The sequence below is a fragment of the Taurulus bubalis genome, assembly GCF_910589615.1.
Source record: "Taurulus bubalis genome assembly, chromosome: 21".
Classification (NCBI taxonomy): Eukaryota; Metazoa; Chordata; class Actinopteri; order Perciformes; family Cottidae; genus Taurulus; species Taurulus bubalis.
Genome location: NC_136609.1, coordinates 12,744,596 through 12,766,480, shown reverse-complemented (window position 1 = coordinate 12,766,480; position 21,885 = coordinate 12,744,596). Strand labels below are relative to the sequence as shown.

At 43.5% G+C, this 21,885-nt stretch overlaps 1 protein-coding gene across 1 annotated transcript in view; it reads right to left on the bottom strand.

Moving 5' to 3' along the window:
• The window catches only part of runx1 (RUNX family transcription factor 1), a gene marked incomplete at both ends in the record, with an annotated part of 33,631 nt that extends 18,915 nt beyond the window's left edge, over positions 1 to 14,716 (bottom strand). The window contains 3 exons of the mRNA XM_079236592.1: positions 2,439 to 2,549; positions 4,884 to 5,032; positions 14,629 to 14,716. Of these exons, the coding sequence (XP_079092718.1) occupies positions 2,439 to 2,549; positions 4,884 to 5,032; positions 14,629 to 14,716 (348 nt within the window). The remainder of the gene's footprint in view (positions 1 to 2,438; positions 2,550 to 4,883; positions 5,033 to 14,628) is intronic.
• Positions 14,717 to 21,885: the final 7,169 nt, after the last annotated feature.

Sequence of the window (21,885 nt, the reverse complement as noted above, 5' to 3'; positions counted from 1 at the left end):
TTCCTTCATAGTAAAGCAGGAGCGACTGGGCACACACACACACACACACACACACACACACACACAGACACACACACACACACACAGACACACATACACAGACACGCGGACACGCACACCCACAGACACACACACACACACACACACACAGACACACAGACACACACACACAGACACACACACACACACACACACAGACACACATACACAGACACGCGGACACGCACACCCACAGACACACACACACACACACACAGACACACACACACACAGACATGCACACACACAGACACACACACACACACACACACACACACACACACACACACACACACACACACACACACACACACACACACACACAGGCAGACAAGAGAGATACTGACAGCAATGGAGTGGAAACAATTGTGGAGCTCTCAGGCCGTGTGTGTGTGTGTGTGTGTGTGTGTGTGTGTGTGTGTGTGTGTGTGTGTGTGTGTGTGTGTGTGTGTGTGTCTTTAAACGGATGCCTGCGTTTACCAATTGAAATATTTTAAAATTTCCAATTTCTTTTGTTTTGATGTTATAGTTTCAGTTTTTCAGAGAGCTTCAGTTTGAGTTTTTAAATGTATTTTACTTTTACAGTTAAATATTTAGTTTATGATAATAACCCTGGTGTTTACACACACATAGTACCTGTGCGTAGTGTGTGTGTGTGTGTGTGCATCATAACAGTCATCCATTATCAGTGAAAGGCAGTGACATCCGCTCATGACACTCATGATGATGCATAATGCACCAAACTCACACACGCACGCACGCACACACACACACACACACACACACACACACACACACACACACACAGACACACACACACATGAACACTCACACGCACACAGACACACACGCACATGCACACACACACACACACACACACACACACACACACACACACACACACACACACACACACGTGCAAACACTAATGCATGAAGCTCAATAAATCAATCTGTTGTGTGTTCTGCGGCTAAAAGCTACTTTTCCATAAATGCATTTTGCCTCAAAGTGCAGGAAAGTCTGCACATGCACACACACACACACACACACACACACATGGACAAACACACACACACACACACACACACACACACACACACACACACACACACACACAGATACACGACGGGACCGTGAAGAAACGCCTCTGTAATAACACTAAGGACGGATGAATACAATTCATCTGTTTCTGGCAGAAAAATAGCATCAAATCTTCTCAATTTACATTCATGAACAAAGGTTTTACATGAAATAAATTGCACTAATATGATTTAATACTTTAGTATTCAAGAGAATTGGTCCACCTTGTTAATGAACATAAAGAGTTTGAAGCCGGTGTATGATCTGAGGGACGTCCCGGAGCCGCTCAGGGAGCCATGTGGACATGCGTGTTTTCATGGGACAGCGTTGTTCAACAATATTGAATTATGTAAATTATGATGCTGTCAAGTGAAATAAAAAGATTGATCGATGTAGTTCTCCACTAGCTGAGATTAGTCTGAAATAGAGTGCATAAAGGAATCATTTATAAAGAATCATATCAGGAATATGATTCACTGATTCTATGAGTTGTATTGTAAAGATTTCATTCTGTTTCACTAGTAAAGTCATAAACATATCTCAGCTTTCAGGACTCAAATCATGAGGAAAGATCAACATTTTCTCTCTGGTTCATTTGGCTCTTTTCTCTGTGAACATTTTTATTTTTCCGTCTCGGCCGAGAATCACTCAAAGAGAGTCAGCTTCTCAGATATCCATAAAGGTTACATTAGAGATATGAACACACATGATCATGAGCATAACTGAATTCATCATTCTGTTCTACAGTGCTCCAACATGTGATGCTCCTTATTAAAAACACACTGTATATGCATTAGGAAGTAATAATACTGCAGAGAAAATGCACTCAATGTATCAGAAGTAATATTATTATAATACTATGTTGTGGCTGCTTTTTAGAGTTGAATGATTAAATACATTATGAAATTAGATGCTAACGGATGCAATCCTTTTTCTTTTATTTTAAATTTGTATATGTACTCATACTTATGTAATTTATACTTTTTTAAACTTGCATGTTCATATTGCTTTTTAACAACAATCATAACACATTATAAAGCATTGCACAATGACTTATAGGGCATTATTATCACTATGATAATGTAATATGATTACTGCTATAATGCATTATAATGTGCTTTTGAGTCACTATTAGTGTCATTGATGGCTTTCAGGAAAGTGAAAACATATAATTAAATAAGTGATCATAGAAGTGATAATGGAGCTTGTGGGTCATTATGGAAGGCTTCATAATGTGTCATGATTATTGTCATGAAGCCCTCTACATGATGCTCATAGCTATAAAGTGAGCGGTGAGGTGAACAGCGGGAGGAACCCACCTTGAAGGCGATGGGCAGCGTCTTGTTGCACCTCCAGTGCGTGGGCAGCACCGAGCACAGGAAGTTGGGGCTGTCGGTCTTCACCAGCTCACCCGGATGATCGGAGACCACCTGCAGAGACCAGCGTTACTGACCTAAGGCCGGACAGCAGGGCTCCTGGATCGTGCTGCTGGGGCTCAGGTACCCCCAGCAGGCCTCAGGTACCTCCAGCAGGCCTCAGGTACCTCCAGCAGGCCTCAGGTACCCCCAGCATGCCTCAGGTACCTCCAGCAGGCCTCAGGTACCCCCAGCAGGCCTCAGGTACCCCCAGCATGCCTCAGGTACCTCCAGCAGGCCTCATATACCTCCAGCAGGCCTAAGGTACCTCCAGCATGCCTCAGGTACCTCCAGCAGGCCTCAGGTACCTCCAGCATGCCTCAGGTACCTCCAGCAGGCCTCAGGTACCTCCAGCAGGCCTCAGGTACCCCCAGCATGCCTCAGGTACCTCCAGCAGGCCTCAGGTACCCTCAGCAGGCCTCAGGTACCCCCAGCATGCCTCAGGTACCTCCAGCAGGCCTCAGGTACCTCCAGCAGGCCTCAGGTACCTCCAGCATGCCTCATGTACCTCCAGCAGGCCTCAGGTACCCCCAGCATGCCTCAGGTACCTCCAGCAGGCCTCAGGTACCTCCAGCAGGCCGCAGGTACCTCCAGCAGGCCTCAGGTACCCCCAGCATGCCTCAGGTACCTCCAGCAGGCCTCAGGTACCCCCAGCAGGCCTCAGGTACCCCCAGCATGCCTCAGGTACCTCCAGCAGGCCTCAGGTACCTCCAGCAGGCCTCAGGTACCTCCAGCATGCCTCAGGTACCTCCAACATGCCTCAGGTACCTCCAGTACCTCCAGCAGGCCTCAGGTACCTCCAGCAGGCTTCAGGTACCCCCAGCATGCCAAAGGTACCTCCAGCAGGCCTCAGGTACCTCCAGCATGCCTCAGGTACCTCCAGCATGCCTCAGGTACCTCCAGTACCTCCAGCAGGCCTCAGGTACCTCCAGCAGACTTCAGGTACCCCCAGCATGCCTTAGGTACCTCCAGCAGGCCTCAGGTACCCCCAGCAGGCCTCAGGTACCTCCAGCAGGCCTCAGGTACCTCCAGCATGCCTCAGGTACCTCCAGCAGGCCTCAGGTACCCCCAGCATGCCTCAGGTACCTCCAGCAGGCCTCAGGTACCTCCAGCATGCCTCAGGTACCTCCAACATGCCTCAGGTACCTCCAGTACCTCCAGCAGGCCTCAGGTACCTCCAGCAGGCTTCAGGTACCCCCAGCATGCCTTAGGTACCTCCAGCAGGCCTCAGGTACCTCCAGCAGGCCTCAGGTACCCCCAGCAGGCCTCAGGTACCCCCAGCATGCCTCAGGTACCTCCAGCAGGCCTCAGGTACCTCCAGCATGCCTCAGGTACCTCCAACATGCCTCAGGTACCTCCAGTACCTCCAGCAGGCCTCAGGTACCTCCAGCAGGCTTCAGGTACCCCCAGCATGCCTAAGGTACCTCCAGCAGGCCTCAGGTACCTCCAGTACCTCCAGCAGGCCTCAGGTACCTCCAGCAGGCTTCAGGTACCCCCAGCATGCCTAAGGTACCTCCAGCAGGCCTCAGGTACCTCCAGCATGCCTCAGGTACCTCCAGTACCTCCAGCAGGCCTCAGGTACCTCCAGCAGGCTTCAGGTACCCCCAGCATGCCTTAGGTACCTCCAGCAGGCCTCAGGTACCTCCAGCAGGCCTCAGGTACCTCCAGCATGCCTCAGGTACCTCCAGCAGGCCTCAGGTACCCCCAGCAGGCCTCAGGTACCCCCAGCTTGCCTCAGGTACCTCCAGCAGGCCTCAGGTACCCCCAGCAGGCCTCAGGTACCCCCAGCTTGCCTCAGGTACCTCCAGCAGGCCTCAGGTACCTCCAGCAGGCCTCAGGTACCTCCAGCATGCCTCAGGTACCTCAAACATGCCTCAGGTACCTCCAGTACCTCCAGCAGGCCTCAGGTACCTCCAGCAGGCTTCAGGTACCCCCAGCATGCCTAAGGTACCTCCAGCAGGCCTCAGGTACCTCCAGCATGCCTCAGGTACCTCCAGCATGCCTCAGGTACCTCCAGTACCTCCAGCAGGCCTCAGGTACCTCCAGCAGGCTTCAGGTACCCCCAGCATGCCTTAGGTACCTCCAGCAGGCCTCAGGTACCCCCAGCATGCCTCAGGTACCTCCAGCAGGCCTCAGGTACCCCCAGCAGGCCTCAGGTACCCCCGGCATGCCTCAGGTACCTCCAGCAGGCCTCAGGTACCTCCAGCATGCCTCAGGTACCTCCAGCAGGCCTCAGGTACCCCCAGCAGGCCTCAGGTACCTCCAGCAGGCCTCAGGTACCTCCAGCATGCCTCAGGTACCTCCAGTACCTCCAGCAGGCCTCATGTACCTCCAGCAGGCCTTACGTACCTCCAGCATGCCGCGCTCCGCCATGCGCAGCTTGCCCAGCAGGGCGGCGCCTCCAGGCTCCTGGGTGCCCAGAGGCAGGGCCTCGGCCATCTTACCCCCCGAGGCCAGTGTGGTTGAGGGGGGCGTGTAGCGCCGGCCAGGGGCGGGGTCTGAGGAGAGGAGGAGACACGGGTCAGGGGCAATGTTCCCTCTAATTTTTTTCCGCACTGAGCAAATTTCTTTTCTTTCTGAGCGCACATTTCAGCACTGTGAGCAATTCTCAACCACGCAACCTGCCGAAAATGACCACAAGCCTGCGTTAGCCATAGGGGATTCAAAGAGATGACAGCAAATGCATCAATATGTATACAAGGTTGATAATTATTCAATATCCTTTATAATGTCTGGACTTTGGGAACATTTTAATGATGGTGTTTTACCCGTCAGTTTAGTTGAACTTAAAGGATCTTTGTTGAACTTCAATAAGGGGAGGTTATGACTGGTTCACTGGTTATGACTGATAATGATATATATAAACAAAATAAAAGTATCAAAGGTGTTTAGTCATTTCTCAGCAGGTACAACATTTAAGTGGAACTGCATTGAAAAAAAAATGCTAATGCAGTGCTTAAAAATAATTACAGGCCTATTAAATTGACATGGTGTCATTTTTCCTAAAGGTAGCCTATAAACAATTTAATAACTTAATAGTCTTCATTTTTAAATATGTCTGAAAGTTTCATCCTACCTGTGTCAGTTTGGACTATTTCATCTAGCCACTCATGTTTGAATGTTAGGCAGACCTTTTTCTGGGGCACCTGCTCTGCCTTTCTTTTCGCCATGGTAGCCTATAGCTGCTGGAGCAGGGCCCGCCAAGAGGAGCCTAAACAGCGCCGGCCCGAGCTCATGTGGCGCTCTGGGCGAGCTTCACTCCTGGCGCCCGGAGGAGGACAGCGGGGGTGGGTGGTGCTAGCGGAGGCAGAGCGCTAGCAGAGGTACAGAGAGCGCATGTCGAGAAAGGGGACGCTGATTGGCCAAGAAGACTCGACACGTCACATCAAAGATCTTATTATTGTGGAGATGGCTCACTCCTATCTCAGAAACACTGGCGCAAAAAAGATTTTTAACCCCTGAAAAAAAAACGTTTGTGCGGTCTGATAAATGTGCGCGGTCTGAAAAATCTATTACACAGCCACTTCGACTGGCCTGCGCGGCCGCGCACGCGCACAGCTTAGAGGGAACACTGGTCAGGGGTCAGAGGTCATCTTCCTGCTGCTCTAGACGTGACCCACAGAGAGGGGCTGCTTCTCTTGAGGTCACCCCACAGAGAGGCTGCTGCTCCAGAGGTGACCCCACAGAGAGAGGCTGCTCTAGAGGTGACCCCACAGAGAGAGGCTGCTGCTCTAGATGTGATCCCACAGAGAGGGGCTGCTTCTCTTGAGGTGACCCCACAGAGAGAGGCTGCTGCTCTAGAGGTGACCCCACAGAGAGAGGCTGCTGCTCTAGATGTGATCCCACAGAGAGGGGCTGCTTCTCTTGAGGTGACCCCACAGAGAGAGGCTGCTGCTCTAGAGGTGACCCCACAGAGAGAGGCTGCTGCTCTAGAGGTGACCCCACGGAGAGAGGCTGCTCTAGAGGTGACCCCATAGAGAGAGGCTGCTGCTCTAGAGGTGACCCCACAGAGAGGGGCTGCTTCTCTTGAGCTCACCCCACAGAGAGGGGCTGCTTCTCTTGAGGTCACCCCACAGAGAGAGGCTGCTGCTCTAGAGGTGACCCCACAGAGAGAGGCTGCTGCTCTAGAGGTGACCCCACAGAGAGGCTGCTGCTCTAGAGGTGACCCCACAGAGAGAGGCTGCTGCTTTAGAGGTGACCCCACAGAGAGCGGCTGCTCTAGAGGTGACCCCACAGAGAGCGACTGCTCTAGAGGTGACCCCACATAGAGCGACTGCTCTAGAGGTGACCCCACAGAGAGCGACTGCTCTAGAGGTGACCCCACATAGAGCGGCTGCTCTAGAGGTGACCCCACAGAGAGGCTGCTGCTCTGCCTCCAGATGAGACCCATCGATATAATAACTGACTGCACATCTGTAGGTCAGTTGGTGTCAACAGGAGACGATGTCCTGTGTGCTCTTCAGGAGGTTTGCCTCTCCTCTGACATGTCATGGAACAAAGGATTCATCTGCAGAGTTCTTACACGTGTAACGTCCTCACCCCAGAGCTCTGGTTCCCTGTACCCATTCTTCAAGTAGTCGTATAAACCCTAAATGAGTTCTAACACTTGTGTTAATTTATTTTTATTTTTTCAGAATGTTATTTGGAATAAAATGTATATTTCCAAAAATGACACTTGTATACTATATTTTGATCATAACTATAAACATCCAGCATGATCTGAGCATAATTTGATCAAGATTCCCCAGAAAGGCCTTTTTCCAGATGCTTCAAGGCCTAAACAACCTACAGAGTTTTTGTTTGTAAAGATAATTATTACTACATTATTACGAGCTCGTAGGGTTACGAAGACGTGTCTTTTGTTGAAACCCGACTTTGTAAAGTGTACTTATTAACGATGTAGTGAAACGTTACGGCCGCCGCGTGGAAGTGACTGCGAGGTTTTGAGTTTATGTAATTAAATAAATTTAACGGTAAGTTAAATTTTGTTCTGAACCAATAGAAATCTTCCCACAAGGCTTTACTGTGTTTCAGTCATTCAAATGAAGTGAATAACTCTTTCCTGTCCGATAATGGGCTTTCCTTGCAAAATGATGAAAGAAGTGAAGAAGTCACCACACAATGATGTCACCTCCAATACGAGAGAGGACTCGTCACCAGGGAGGGGCGGGGCTAACAAGAAGTTACACCGCCTGTCTGTCTGCCTGTCTGTCTGCCTGTCTGTCTGCCTGTCTGTCTGCCTGTCTCTCTCTCTCTCTCTCTCTCTCTCTCTCTCTCTCTCTCTCTCTCTCTCTGTGGTTATTATCTGACAGAGTAAACTGACTCTTCACTCTGAACGTTTTTAATGTTTCAGATTCTCTTCAGTGAAAGAACTGAAGCATCTCCATCGTCTCTGAGTGAAGAAGAGGAGACGGCTTCATCTCATGAACAGAAACACAAGAAACTTTAACTGGTTAAATAATAAGTAACTATAATAAATAAAGTTAGAGTTGTGGCTCTGCACCAAACCAGTAGATACATGTTCATGTTCAATACATATTTATCTTGTTCAATAAATATTTATCTTATTCAACAAACATTCCTCTTGTTCAACAAATATTCCTCTTGTTCAATACATATTTATCTTGTTCAATAAATATTTCTTACATTAAATACATCTTCCTCATGTGAAATAATTATTTCTCTTGTTAGATAAATGTTCATCATGTTAAAAAATATTCCTCACAAATATTCATCTTGTTTAATATATCTTCCTCACATTAAATAAATGTGCACATTAAATACATATTTATCTTATTCAATAAATGTGCATCATGTTAAATTAATATTCTCACATTAAATTAATATTCATCTTATTCAATAAATGTTCATCATGTTAAATTAATATTCTCACATTAAATTAATATGTATCTTATTCAATAAATGTTCATTATGTTAAATTAATCTTAAACGTTAAATACATATGTATCTTGTTGAATAAACTCATAACCATGAAGCTCTTTAATAAAACATCTCAACATTTGAATAAAAAAAAAAGGAAAAACAAAAGAAACATCTTTACTAGATATTTAAATATAGAAATCTGACATATTTTAAAACCCTTTTTTGAAATCTCCCAATAGCTTCATGTCGTCATAAGAGCAGAAATATGTTCTGAATATGAGAATATGAGAATATGACTGCTGCAGTACAGAGAACAGTGAACATGATATTTAACTTATAGAACATATGGTTAATATCTTATAGACCATATCACAACTGTAGAGTATTTAATGTACTATCATGAGTACATGAGTACATGAGTACTATAACTGTGAGGCATAAATACAGCAGCTGCTCTCACCGACTCTCATCTCTGATAACGACACATCATAATAACAACAATACTAAATATGAATATATATATATATATATATATATATATATATATATATATATATATATATATATATATATATATATTATATTTATATATTAAATGTATAGTGTGCGTAAAGTCCCGGTAACGCGTCACAGGCTCGTACCGTATTTGGCGTCCCACAGAAACACCATTTGTGCGCCACAGTGCGTCCGCGGACCCGCGACTCTCCTCCCGGTCTTCCTCCCGGTCTTCCTCCCGTAACCCTCCCGATCCTCCCGGTCCTCCCGGTCCTCCCCTAACCCTCCCGGTCCTCTCGTAACCCTCCCGGTCCCCCCGTAACCCTCCCGATCCCCCCGGTCCTCCCGGTCCTCCCGTAACCCTCCCGATCTTCCCGGTCCCCCCGGTCCTCGTGTCTCTCGGCAGCAGACTGAGGCTCTGGGTCAGAGTCCCGGTGTGGACTTGTGGCGGACAGACGGACCAGAAGCGGCTGCTGGTCTCTAGTCCTCCAGCCGCGCGGTTCAGAAAGCCCAGAGCACGCGGGGTCAGAGAGACTGGAGGATGTGCGGGTCTTCAGGCTCCGGGTCTTCAGGCTCCGGGTCTTCAGGCTCCGGGTCTTCAGGCTCCTGGTCCTCAAGCTCTGGTCCTCCCGGGTCAAGAGGAGCGGAGGAACTAGAGAGTAACTCTGAGACCTGGTCTCAACTTTCTGTGTCGGTCCTCCTGCTTCACGTGCACGCTGCTACCGTTAGTCTCTCTCTCTCTCTCTCTCTCTCTCTCTCTCTTACCGGCAGAGCGTCTCGGCTCTCAGCCAATCAGGAGGCTCCCCGCTGGCTGCCCGAGGAGGGGATGGACCAATCAGCGTTATGTCCGTCCGAGAGGAGGCGGGGCTTAAGGGAGCGAGCGGAGCGGCACTTCCTGTTGCGCTGAATGGACTCAGGTCTACAGAAACCCGGACTCAGGTCTACAGAAACCCGGACTCAGGTCTACAGAGACCCGGACTCAGGTCTACAGAAACCCGGACTCAGGTCTACAGAAACCCGGACTCAGGTCTACAGAGACCTGAGAGAACCCGTCAAACCTCCACAACTCAACGCGCACGCGCCGCTCTCCTTCAAGCTGCCGCTCGTGCGTCTGGAGCAGCGGTGGTACCGGCCGCGGCCGACAGGGGGCAGTCTGGATCTGAACCAGGACCAGAGCTCCTCCGGACCCGGTCCTGGTGTTGCAGGACTTTAGTCTCATTCTAGTGGTTCAGGACCCTCCTGCGTTACTATCATGGGTATTAATGTATAATGTGAATTATATTATATGTATATTGTTCATATTGTGAATGAAATTGTTCATAGTTAAATATGTTCTATGACTGTCAGACATTAACTCATAATTGCTTTTATGTTGAATTATTATTGAATTATTCGTGGCATGTAAATAATAATACATAACATATACATATTAATACATAACATATAAATATGAATACATAACATATACATAATAATACATAACATATAATGTGTTGTTTTTCCTGCTTGAATAACAATAATTCATACAGTATTATGGATGAATACTTAGGAAATTATATCACAGCATTACTGATGATATTTATATTATTTATAATTTGAAATATTCTAAAACAAGTCATAAAATGCCACATTGTCAGCGTGATATTGAGTAGAAAGATGATTCAGAGGAGAAACATTTACATTCATTTCTAATGTTGACTTTTTTATTTGGATGTAAAATTGTTTAAATTTTCAAACCAGATATAAAAACCAACAACATTAAATACACATCAAATAAAACTAATAACTACATGAAGTGAGGATTGACTGATAATTAAAAACAAATACAACATAACCGATGAACTCAGGAGGATTTAACTTAACAAAATTACTGCAATTCTGAAATAAATAACTGCTGTGAAGATTGACTGATATTAAAGAATAAATAACGATGAACTGAATACTGAAAGTGAATCAGATGCTCAATGAAAATAAAAAGATGAAATGTCTTCATCTCGTTCTATTCTGCTGTCGCTCGTCTGAAAACAAAAATACTAAATTAATAAAGGAGGCGTGGTCATATTTGAAGTAAACACCTGTGATGTTTTAGTTTTGAACAAACAGCTGATGAAGCATTGTATCAGCTGTCAGTCATCTCTGCATCCCAGAATGCATCCTGTTATATCTCAGCGTGATTTGAGCCGCATGTTCACCAAACAGTAATCATGAGGAAAACTCAGCAGTCATAAAACACAGTGTGCGTTATGGCTTCAACAATATCTCTAATAATACAATAACTATGGAAGCAGAGAGAAGCTCTCCTGGGTTTAATGTTATAAGGAACCGAATAATAAAATAAATATCAATGAATACGTTGAAATGTAAATACCATGGAATCAAACGCACTGAAATATATATATATATATATATATATTTATATATGTATGTGTGTATTTATATATATATATATATATATATATATATATATATATATATATATATATATATATATATATATATATATATATATATATATACACACATATACATATATATATATATATATATATATATATATATATATATATATATATATATATATATATATATATTCAGTATATATCTGAATTCATGGTTTAAATTCCAGGAGGATATTTTAACGTGTGAATAAATCCAACAGATTGTTTTCTGCTCCACTCACAAGTTCAAGCTGGATCATGTGATTAATGAAAATAATATGTTTACATTAAAGGTAGTTTTTGGTTCCCACTTCCCAAAAGCATCACACTCTCCCTGTGACCTGGACCAGGCCCTGAGCCTGCAGGACTCAGGAGGACCTGGTCCAGGCCCTGAGCCTGCACGACTCAGGAGGACCTGGTCCAGGCCCTGAGCCTGCAGGACTCAGGAGGACCTGGTCCAGGCCCTGAGCCTGCAGGTCTCAGGAGGACCTGGTCCAGACCCTGAGCCTGCAGGTCTCAGGAGGACCTGGTCCAGGCCCTGAGCCTGCAGCCCCACCAGGCTGCGGGTCAGTGGCTGGAGGAGAGCAGCTGTCGGATGAGTTTTCGGGAGCCTCCAGCCTCCTCTCCTCTGTAGCCGACGGGGTTATGAAATATGTAAACGCTCCTCTGCCGGCCGTTGATGGACGGGTTGCCCTTGGAAGAATATCTATTTTTCACTTTCTCATCCCGTATCTGTCTGTTTTTACTTGTTATCAAGAGATCAGCTGTGGACCGATTCAAACGCTCACAATGGTGTCACACATTGTTACACATTGCATAAGCAGCTGGATATGATCATAACTCTTCTCTCCATCACTGTGAGCAGCGTGGAACCTGCTGAAGGACTTCTGTCAGCCTCTTCATCACACTTAGTGTCATTACACCTGACGCTGGACATTTGTTCCTCATACAGCACACTTATTAATAATTCAAACACTGAAGGATGAAACCATATCTGTGTTAGGCCAATAGACACGTTCTATAGAACAAGTCAGATGCTCTTCATTCATAGGCATCGTCATATATTTATGTTGCCACAAAATGTCTGAATGGTTAATATTCAGTTAAATATGAGTAACAATTTATTTCATAACTAGATGCAATGCATGAATTCATCCATCTCCGAAAATAAAAATGGATAATGTTAGTTTTGAACAAAAGACTTGAAGGTTCAGAAAATATTGTGTCAGAGTGAGATGGTGATGTTTTAAAGACAGCAATAAAAGAGGGGAGAGGAAAGAGAGGAGAGAGAAGGAGAGGAAAGAAGGAGAGGAAAGAGAGGAGGAGAGGAAAGAGAGGAGGAGAGGAAAGAAGGAGGAGAGGAAAGAGAGGAGGAAAGGAAAGAGATGAGGAAAGAGAGGAGGAGAGGAAAGAGAGGAGGTGGATTTCACTCTGACTGACTGTAATGTGAGCGGCTCAGTGTCCTCTGATCCATAATCAATACAGTCACAATCGCCTATCAAAGTTATTGATACCAGCATTGCTTCATATTTTCAGCCGCAGTATAAATACGACTCCTCAATTTGAAGAAATGCTTGAGAAAGGTTTCCAGAGCAGCTTCAGGACGATGACACAGAAGTACTTCATCCTAGTACTTTATATACTTTCAAATACAGTTTTCACAAAGCATATTCTACATCTCCTCCAGCAGAAATCACGACCAGCCTCCAAAAGCACAAACATTTAGGCAAAGTTCTTTTAAAGATTTCTAAATAAAACACAGAATTAATCTGCGATCAGAATCCCAATACTGAAGTCCTTTAGTTCACATCCTTCATGTGAGATCATCCTCTGCTTTCTGATAGAGAGATAGATAAATAGATGGATAAATAGATATTAGATAGATAGATAGATAGATAGATAGATAGATAGATAGATAGATAGATAGATAGATACATACATACATACATAGATAGATAGATAGATAGATATTAGATAGATTGATAGATAGATATTAGATAGATAGATAGATAGATTAATAGATATTAGATAGATAGATATTAGATAGATAGATATTAGATATATAGATACATAGATATTAGATAAATAGATATTAGATAGATAGATAGATAGATAGATAAATAGATAGATAGATAGATAGATAGATAGATAGATAGATAGATAGATATATAGATAGATAGATAGATAGATAGATAGATAGATAGATATTAGATAGATAGATAGATATTAGATAGATAGATAGATAGATAGATAGATATTAGATAGATAGATAGATAGATAGATAGATAGATAGATAGATAGATAGATAGATAGATATTAGATAGATAGATAGATAGATAGATAGATAGATAGATAGATAGATAGATAGATAGATAGATAGATAGATAGATAGATATTAGATTGATAGATAGATAGATAGATAGATAGATATTAGATTGATAGATAGATAGATAGATAGATAGATAGATAGATAGATAGATAGATAGATAGATAGATAGATAGATATTAGATAGATAGATAGATAGATAGATAGATAGATATTAGATAGATAGATAGATAGATATTAGATAGATAGATAGATAGATAGATAGATAGATAGATAGATAGATAGATAGATAGATAGATATTAGATTGATAGATAGATAGATAGATAGATAGATATTAGATTGATAGATAGATAGATAGATAGATAGATAGATAGATAAATAGATAGATAGATAGATATTAGATAGATAGATAGATAGATAGATAGATAGATAGATAGATAGATAGATAGATATTAGATAGATAGATAGATAGATAGATAGACAGATAGATAGATAGATAGATAGATAGATAGATAGATAGATAGATAGATAGATAGATAGATAGATAGATAGATAGATAGTCTCTACAGAACGGGTAGAACTGATCCAGGACCTCTGGAGTCCCTCAACAACAGTCTGGCCTTGAAGAGGTCTCAGACCCAGAGGCTGTGGACCAGAGGAGTAGGACTAGAAGTCCTTCAGCTGAAGAGTTTACAAACTACAAGCTCAACATCAAATGTCTCCAGAGAAAAAGTGCCGTTCATATTTTGAGCGGTCCGAGGATCAGCAGCTCCTCAGAAGCTCAGACACCAACACGGAGTATTGTCGCCACGCATCATGTGGAAGCAATGTGTCTACACACAGCAGCTTTAATACTAAAACACAGATTCATATCCAGTTAAAAGCAATAAACACAAAGCGGTCATGACGGGGATGACGAGGACAAGGGGAGTGAAGAAGAGTGAGCTTTACCAAAGAGTGCGCTGCCCGGCCGGCCCTTCCTCATCAGGTACATGGCCCAGGACAGGGGACCGGAGCCGGAGAAGGTCCCAGGGTTCATGTCTGGATCCTGGGGACAGAAGCAGCAACAGCTGGGGCCAAAGGTCCAACAGCCAGCGGGAAGAGAGCCGAGGGCCACGGGTAAAGATGAGGAGACAACCAGAACACAAGAGGGGAACAGGAGGAAACAGAAGAAAAAATCAAAAAGAAGAAGGAAGAAATAAATAAGGTTTTCTTTTCACTTTTTACTGTCCAAGATTCCAAAATGTCAAGTCAACAAAAAGACTTGAAGGAGCATCACAAAGTCTTTGGACAAAGAGGCGCTGCAGCCTGTCCTCACCTCCTCAAACAGCCTTTATACCCTCGCCCCCCCATCTCACCCGCATATTAGTGAGCACCAAGAGTGAGCGAGTAAGTGCGAGGAGCCAGTCAAGCTTAAGTCATCCCTCCTTCTCTAAAGCGTAGCCACGGGGGACACCGCTCCACTCTGCCCTCGGGCGCTTTAAAGCTGCTAATTTCATTTAGCTACTCAAATGATTTTCCTCCCGTTTCCTCCCTTCCTCCCTTCTCCCCATCTCTTGCTATTTTGAAGTTCTGGTTGAACATTGAGGTCACACACTTGAGTGATATGAGTTTGACTGCAGTAGAAGCTGCTGCTGTCCATGTTCACGATGGGAAGGACGCAGAAGCAGCTAGCGCCATACGGCAGCCGCTAACAGCCCGCATGTCTGGTAGAGGTCAAACAGTCACAGAGGTCACTCTGCTTTGCCTCAGAAGAGCTAGTAACTAACTCAGTGGCGGGCCGTGCGTTTTCGACCTAGGCCTTCAGTGTCATATAGTCCACATCAGGGACGGACTGGGGGAAAAGTGTCCCGGTTACTGCCAGACACTCAATGCGTGGCGCCTTCATACCGTCCACCATGTGTGGACAGCAGACGCCCACTCCGCCACACGGCACCACCACGGGCATGGAGGGAGTCACACGGGGCGCGGGGACCGACCCGCGAAGCTCCACCCACCAGGACACCCCGCCGAGCAACGCGCAGTCACGCGGCGCCTCTCGGTCGGACGCACGGCCTCGCCTCGGCCTCCTGACTGACCCACCTGAAGCCCAACCCCGTCAGCCCACCGGGTTTCCCCGTCAACAAGAACTTAGTTCTAACATGACAAAACAATCCATGATGAAAACAGCATAGACACATCAACACGCCACCGCAGATGCACAAACAGAAACAGCACTTCACTCACCAGATGCTGCTCATTAAAGACAAAGTCCATCCGCTCTCCTTGTTAACAGGAAGTTCAGCAACACGGTTGTACAGTTTTTCGGTTTCGACCAATCACACGTCCACACCATTTTGCAGGCGTCAAAGGATACGCCCAGCTTGTCAAACTAAAGATCTGATTGGTTGAACTCTGTGGTCCACTCCGTGTACTTTCATCTGCTAAGGAGGGGAGGAGATGTCCTAGGAGAGGAGAAATCCTAGGAGAGGAGATGTCCGAGGAGAGGAGAGAAGATGTCCTAGGAGAGGAGAGAAGATGTCCTAGGAGAGGAGAAGTCCTCGGAGAGGAGATGTCCGAGGAGAGGAGAGAAGATGTCCTAGGAGAGGAGAGAAGATGTTCTAGGAGAGGAGAAGTCCTCGGAGAGGAGAGAAGATGTCCTAGGAGAGGAGAGAAGATGTCCTAGGAGAGGAGAAATCCTAGGAGAGGAGATGTCCGAGGAGAGGAGAGAAGATGTCCTAGGAGAGGAGAGAAGATGTCCTAGGAGAGGAGAAGTCCTCGGAGAGGAGAAGTCCTTGGAGAGGAGATGTTGTAGGAGCTGACGACCAATAACTCTTTTTCTGCAGCAGACGATGTCATAGCAAGACTTTCATTTTATAACTGTAATCATGTTCCGGGAAGGTGGAGGTCTCATTCTCTCACTCTCTTACCCTCTTGCTGTCTCACTCTCTCACTATCTCACTGTCTTACCCTCTTTCTGTCTCACTCTCTCACCCTCTTTCTGTCTCACTGTCTCACCCTCTCACTCTCTTACTGCCTCACTCTCTTACAACCTCACTGTATCACTCACTCACTATCTCAGTGTCTCACTCTCTCACGGTCTCACTGTCTCACTCTCTCACTGTCTCTCACTCTCTTAACACAGTCCTGGTCCATGTTGTTACTTCCTCTGAATCGTTTCCAGTGAACGATGTTACTGTCAGACACTTTATTTATTTATTTATTTAGAGTGTAAACTCTGAGAGCCGTTCGTTGAGCAGCATCCTCTGGAACGCGTCTGACTCGTCTGACATCACAACACGGCTGTCTGTGATGTCAGACGAGTCAGACGTTGGTCTGACCACAACGTGTCTTTCTATTGGTCACATGACCTCGTCCCCTGTCCCAGAGACCCAATGGGATACACAGAGGTCACATGACCTCGTCCCTGTTTAACCCCTTCTCGTCTGCTCACGTCAAGCTGAAGTATCCATGTGTTTCCATCGCTCTGCTGGTTAAAGCGGGATAGAGATGCTCTAGCAAACCTCACAGTGACCACACACACACACACACACACACACACACACACACACACACACACACACACACACACACACACACACACACACACACATACACATGCTGGTGGACAGTGGGCTCCCACAGTGACTCTCCCAGAGGCCCTTTGGCTGGTGACATCACCATAAAGCCTTCCGTGTGTGTGTGTGTGTTTGTGTGTGTGTACGCTGACAAGTGTGAGCGACAGCCCTGTAACCCTCAGACCAACAGTGTTTGTTCAGAGTGAGCCCAAACCAGGCCCACAAAGCTCAGCTGGTCCTGCATGTGGTCCTGCATGTGGTCCTGCATGTGGTCCTGCATGTGGTCCTGCATGTGGTCCTGCATGTGGTCCTGCATGTGGTCCTGCTCTGTAGGCGACAGCGTCTGACACAGTGAGAGGGTCGCCCACGTCAAAGAGATGAAGGTTCTTTCTTTGGATATGGACTTATTACTTATGTCCGTGGAGTTTGTTGGGCTCCAGAGACTCCCTCACTGTGATCAGCTGCATCATCTCTAATGCAGCTATCTGCTGTCTGACTCAGGGGCTCCTCCTCACCGTTCACCACTCCAACATGCTGACGTTTATGGGACTATGAATACAAAAAAAATGTCTTAATTTTTTTTTATTCGCCCAAAATGTGTTTTTAATGTTTTCATGTTTCCTCCTGTTCAGAATAAGAGCCCTCATATTAAGCTTCAGTTATGATAACTTGCCTCCTACTTGTTCTATTATTGCATTATGTTCCACATTCACGTCATACAAGTTAAACTGTATAAAGTGTCTCAGCTGGTTGAGGTCCATGCCTCCTCACAGACGTCCCGTCAGAGTAAAGGATGACACCCTGTCCCGTGAACTCTGCTCGAGCCGGACAGCAGACAGCAGCTCAGGGTCAGAACCCTCCAATATGACAGTGTGACATGTTGACAAGCTCAGCCTTGACCTTTAGAGATAGTGATCACCATAACAGATATATTATATATAGTTATATTTCATGTGCCAAGTATTCAGTAGTTACAGAGTTTCTGCACGAGGGAAAGGAAATCAAAAAGAAGAGACACCTCTCTCCCTCTCTCCCTCTCCCCCTCCCTCTCTCCCTCTCCTCCTCTCTCTCTCTCCCACTCTCTCTCTCTCTCTCTCTCTCTGCCAGCGGCTGTCTGTCCCCTGAGCTGAGGCCACCCTGAGGCCAGTGACAGTGGCATGGTGAGGATCAATACCACACACACACACACACGCGCACAACCGCACGCACACACACGCACACACACACACACACACACACACACACACACACACACACACACACACACACACACACACACACACACACACACACACACACACGCTGCCCCCCTGAGTGAGGGGTCGATGGAGGGTCTGGGGAGAAGAGGACTCTGTTAATGTCTGGTTCCTCATCAGCACCTGAACGCCTCATCACTGAAACTAAAGCATCATAAACATTCATAAACATTCATAAACATACATCCGCCTGGAGTTTAAAGGCATCCTGAAGGTTTTCATTTCAATACATGTCTGTTGAGTCACTAATGAGGTAACAATGGAGAAGATGAGGGTGTTGCAGTATCTGCAGGATTATGAACTGGGGGTCTGTGGGACATTTACATAACAACAGTTTATGAAGTTCCTGATCATGTAAAGATGCAGGATGAAGAGCTGATGAAGAGATAGATGAAGAGATGGATGAAGAGATGGATGAAGAGATGGATGAAGAGATGTGGTAAGTGTGTAAATGTGTAAATGTATAAGTGTGTAAGTGTGCAAATGTGTACATTTATAAGTGTGTAAATGTGTAAATGTGTCAATGAATAAGTGTGTAAATGTGTAAATGTGTAAATTTCTAAGTGTGTAAATGTGTAAATGTATAAATGTGTAAATGTGTAAATGTATAAATGTGTAAATGTATACATGTGTAAATGTGTAAATGTGTAAATGTATAAATGTGTAAATGTGTAAATGTGTAAATGTATACATGTGTAAATGTGTAAATGTGTAAATGTGTAAATGTATAAATGTGTAAATGTATAAATGTGTAAATGTGTAAATGTATAAATGTGTAAATGTATAAATGTATAAATTTATAAGTGTGTAAATGTGTAAATGTGTAAATGTATACATGTGTAAATGTGTAAATGTGTAAATGTATAAATGTGTAAATGTATAAATGTATAAATTTATAAGTGTGTAAATGTGTAAATGTGTAAGTGTGTAAATGTGTAAATGTGTAAATGTGTAAATGTATAAATGTATAAATGTGTAAATGTATAAATGTGTAAATGTGTAAATGTATAAATGTGTAAATGTATAAATGTATAAATTTATAAGTGTGTAAATGTGTAAATGTGTAAATGTATACATGTGTAAATGTGTAAATGTGTAAATGTATAAATGTGTAAATGTATAAATGTATAAATTTATAAGTGTGTAAATGTGTAAGTGTGTAAATGTGTAAATGTGTAAATGTGTAAATGTATAAATGTGTAAATGTGTAAATGTATGAATGTATAAATGTGTACATTTATAAGTGTGTAAATGTATAAATGTGTAAACGTTACTCCAGATTATTAAGAACAGCAAATGTAAAAGGTTGGATTGCTACTATTTAAAATGACACACACACACAATCACACAATCACACAATCACACACAGACACACACACACACACACACACACACACACACACACACACACACACACACACACACATACACACCATAGATGAGTCACTTCAGACACTTCAGAGCTCAGTAGATTTGTATCGAAGCACTCTCATCAATTGATCAATGACGGAGAAGTTAGCAATTGTCTCTAGTTAACAGAGCAGCCCATTCTAATACACACACACACACACACACACACACACACACACACACACACACACACACACACACACACACACACACTCGCACACACACACACACACACTTCGTCTATAATTCATGGGGTGTATTGTGCGGATGCAGTTAACTGCCGCTTAAAAGTAATTAATTGATTTTCTGACATATCAGTTAGCAGCAGCACCAAATGACACACACACACACACACACACACACACACACACACACACACACACACACACACACACACACACACACACACACACACACAGGATAAAATGCAGAGTTGCACAATGACGTGCGCTCACATACATGACACACAGGTTGTGTAAATAAAGTCTTTATTGTGAATATTGTTCCACATTAAGTTTAACAAAAGGCCTTCAGATTCTAGCACTATATGTTGATTTATACGTTGATTTATACGTTGACTTATATGTTGAACTATTATATGTTGACTTATATGTTGAACCACTATATGTTGACTTATATGTTGAACCATTATATGTTGACTTATATGTTGAACCACTATATGTTGACTTATATGTTGAACCACTATACGTTGACTTATATGTTGAACCATTATATGTTGAACCATTATATGTTGAACCATTATATGTTGAACCATTATATGTTGAACCATTATATGTTGACTTATATGTTGAACCATTATATGTTGACTTATATGTTGACTTATATGTTGAACCATTATATGTTGACTTATATGTTGAACCACTATACGTTGACTTATATGTTGAACCATTATATGTTGACTTATATGTTGAACCATTATATGTTGACTTATATGTTGACTTATATGTTGAACCATTATATGTTGACTTATATGTTGAACCACTATACGTTGACTTATATGTTGAACCATTATACGTTGACTTATATGTTGAACCATTATATGTTGAACCATTATATGTTGAACCACTATACGTTGACTTATATGTTGAACCATTATATGTTGAACTATTATATGTTGAACCACTATATGTTGAACCATTATATGTTGACTTATATGTTGAACCACTATACGTTGACTTATATGTTGAACCATTATATGTTGAACCATTATATGTTGACTTATATGTTGAACCATTATATGTTGAACCATTATATGTTGAACCACTATACGTTGACTTATATGTTGAACCATTATATGTTGAACCATTATATGTTGACTTATATGTTGAACCATTATATGTTGAACCATTATATGTTGACTTATATGTTGAACCATTATATGTTGACTTATATGTTGACTTATATGTTGAACCATTATATGTTGAACCATTATATGTTGACTTATATGTTGAACCACTATACGTTGACTTATATGTTGAACCATTATATGTTGAACCACTATACGTTGACTTATATGTTGAACCATTATATGTTGAACCATTATATGTTGAACCATTATATGTTGAACCACTATATGTTGAACCATTATATGTTGACTTATATGTTGAACCATTATATGTTGAACCATTATATGTTGAACCATTATATGTTGAACCACTATACGTTGACTTATATGTTGAACCATTATATGTTGAACCATTATATGTTGACTTATATGTTGAACCACTATATGTTGACTTATATGTTGAACCATAATATGTTGAACCATTATATGTTGAACCACTATACGTTGACTTATATGTTGAACCATTATATGTTGAACCATTATATGTTGAACCATTATATGTTGAACCACTATACGTTGACTTATATGTTGAACCATTATATGTTGAACCATTATATGTTGAACCATTATATGTTGAACCACTATACGTTGACTTATATGTTGAACCATTATATGTTGA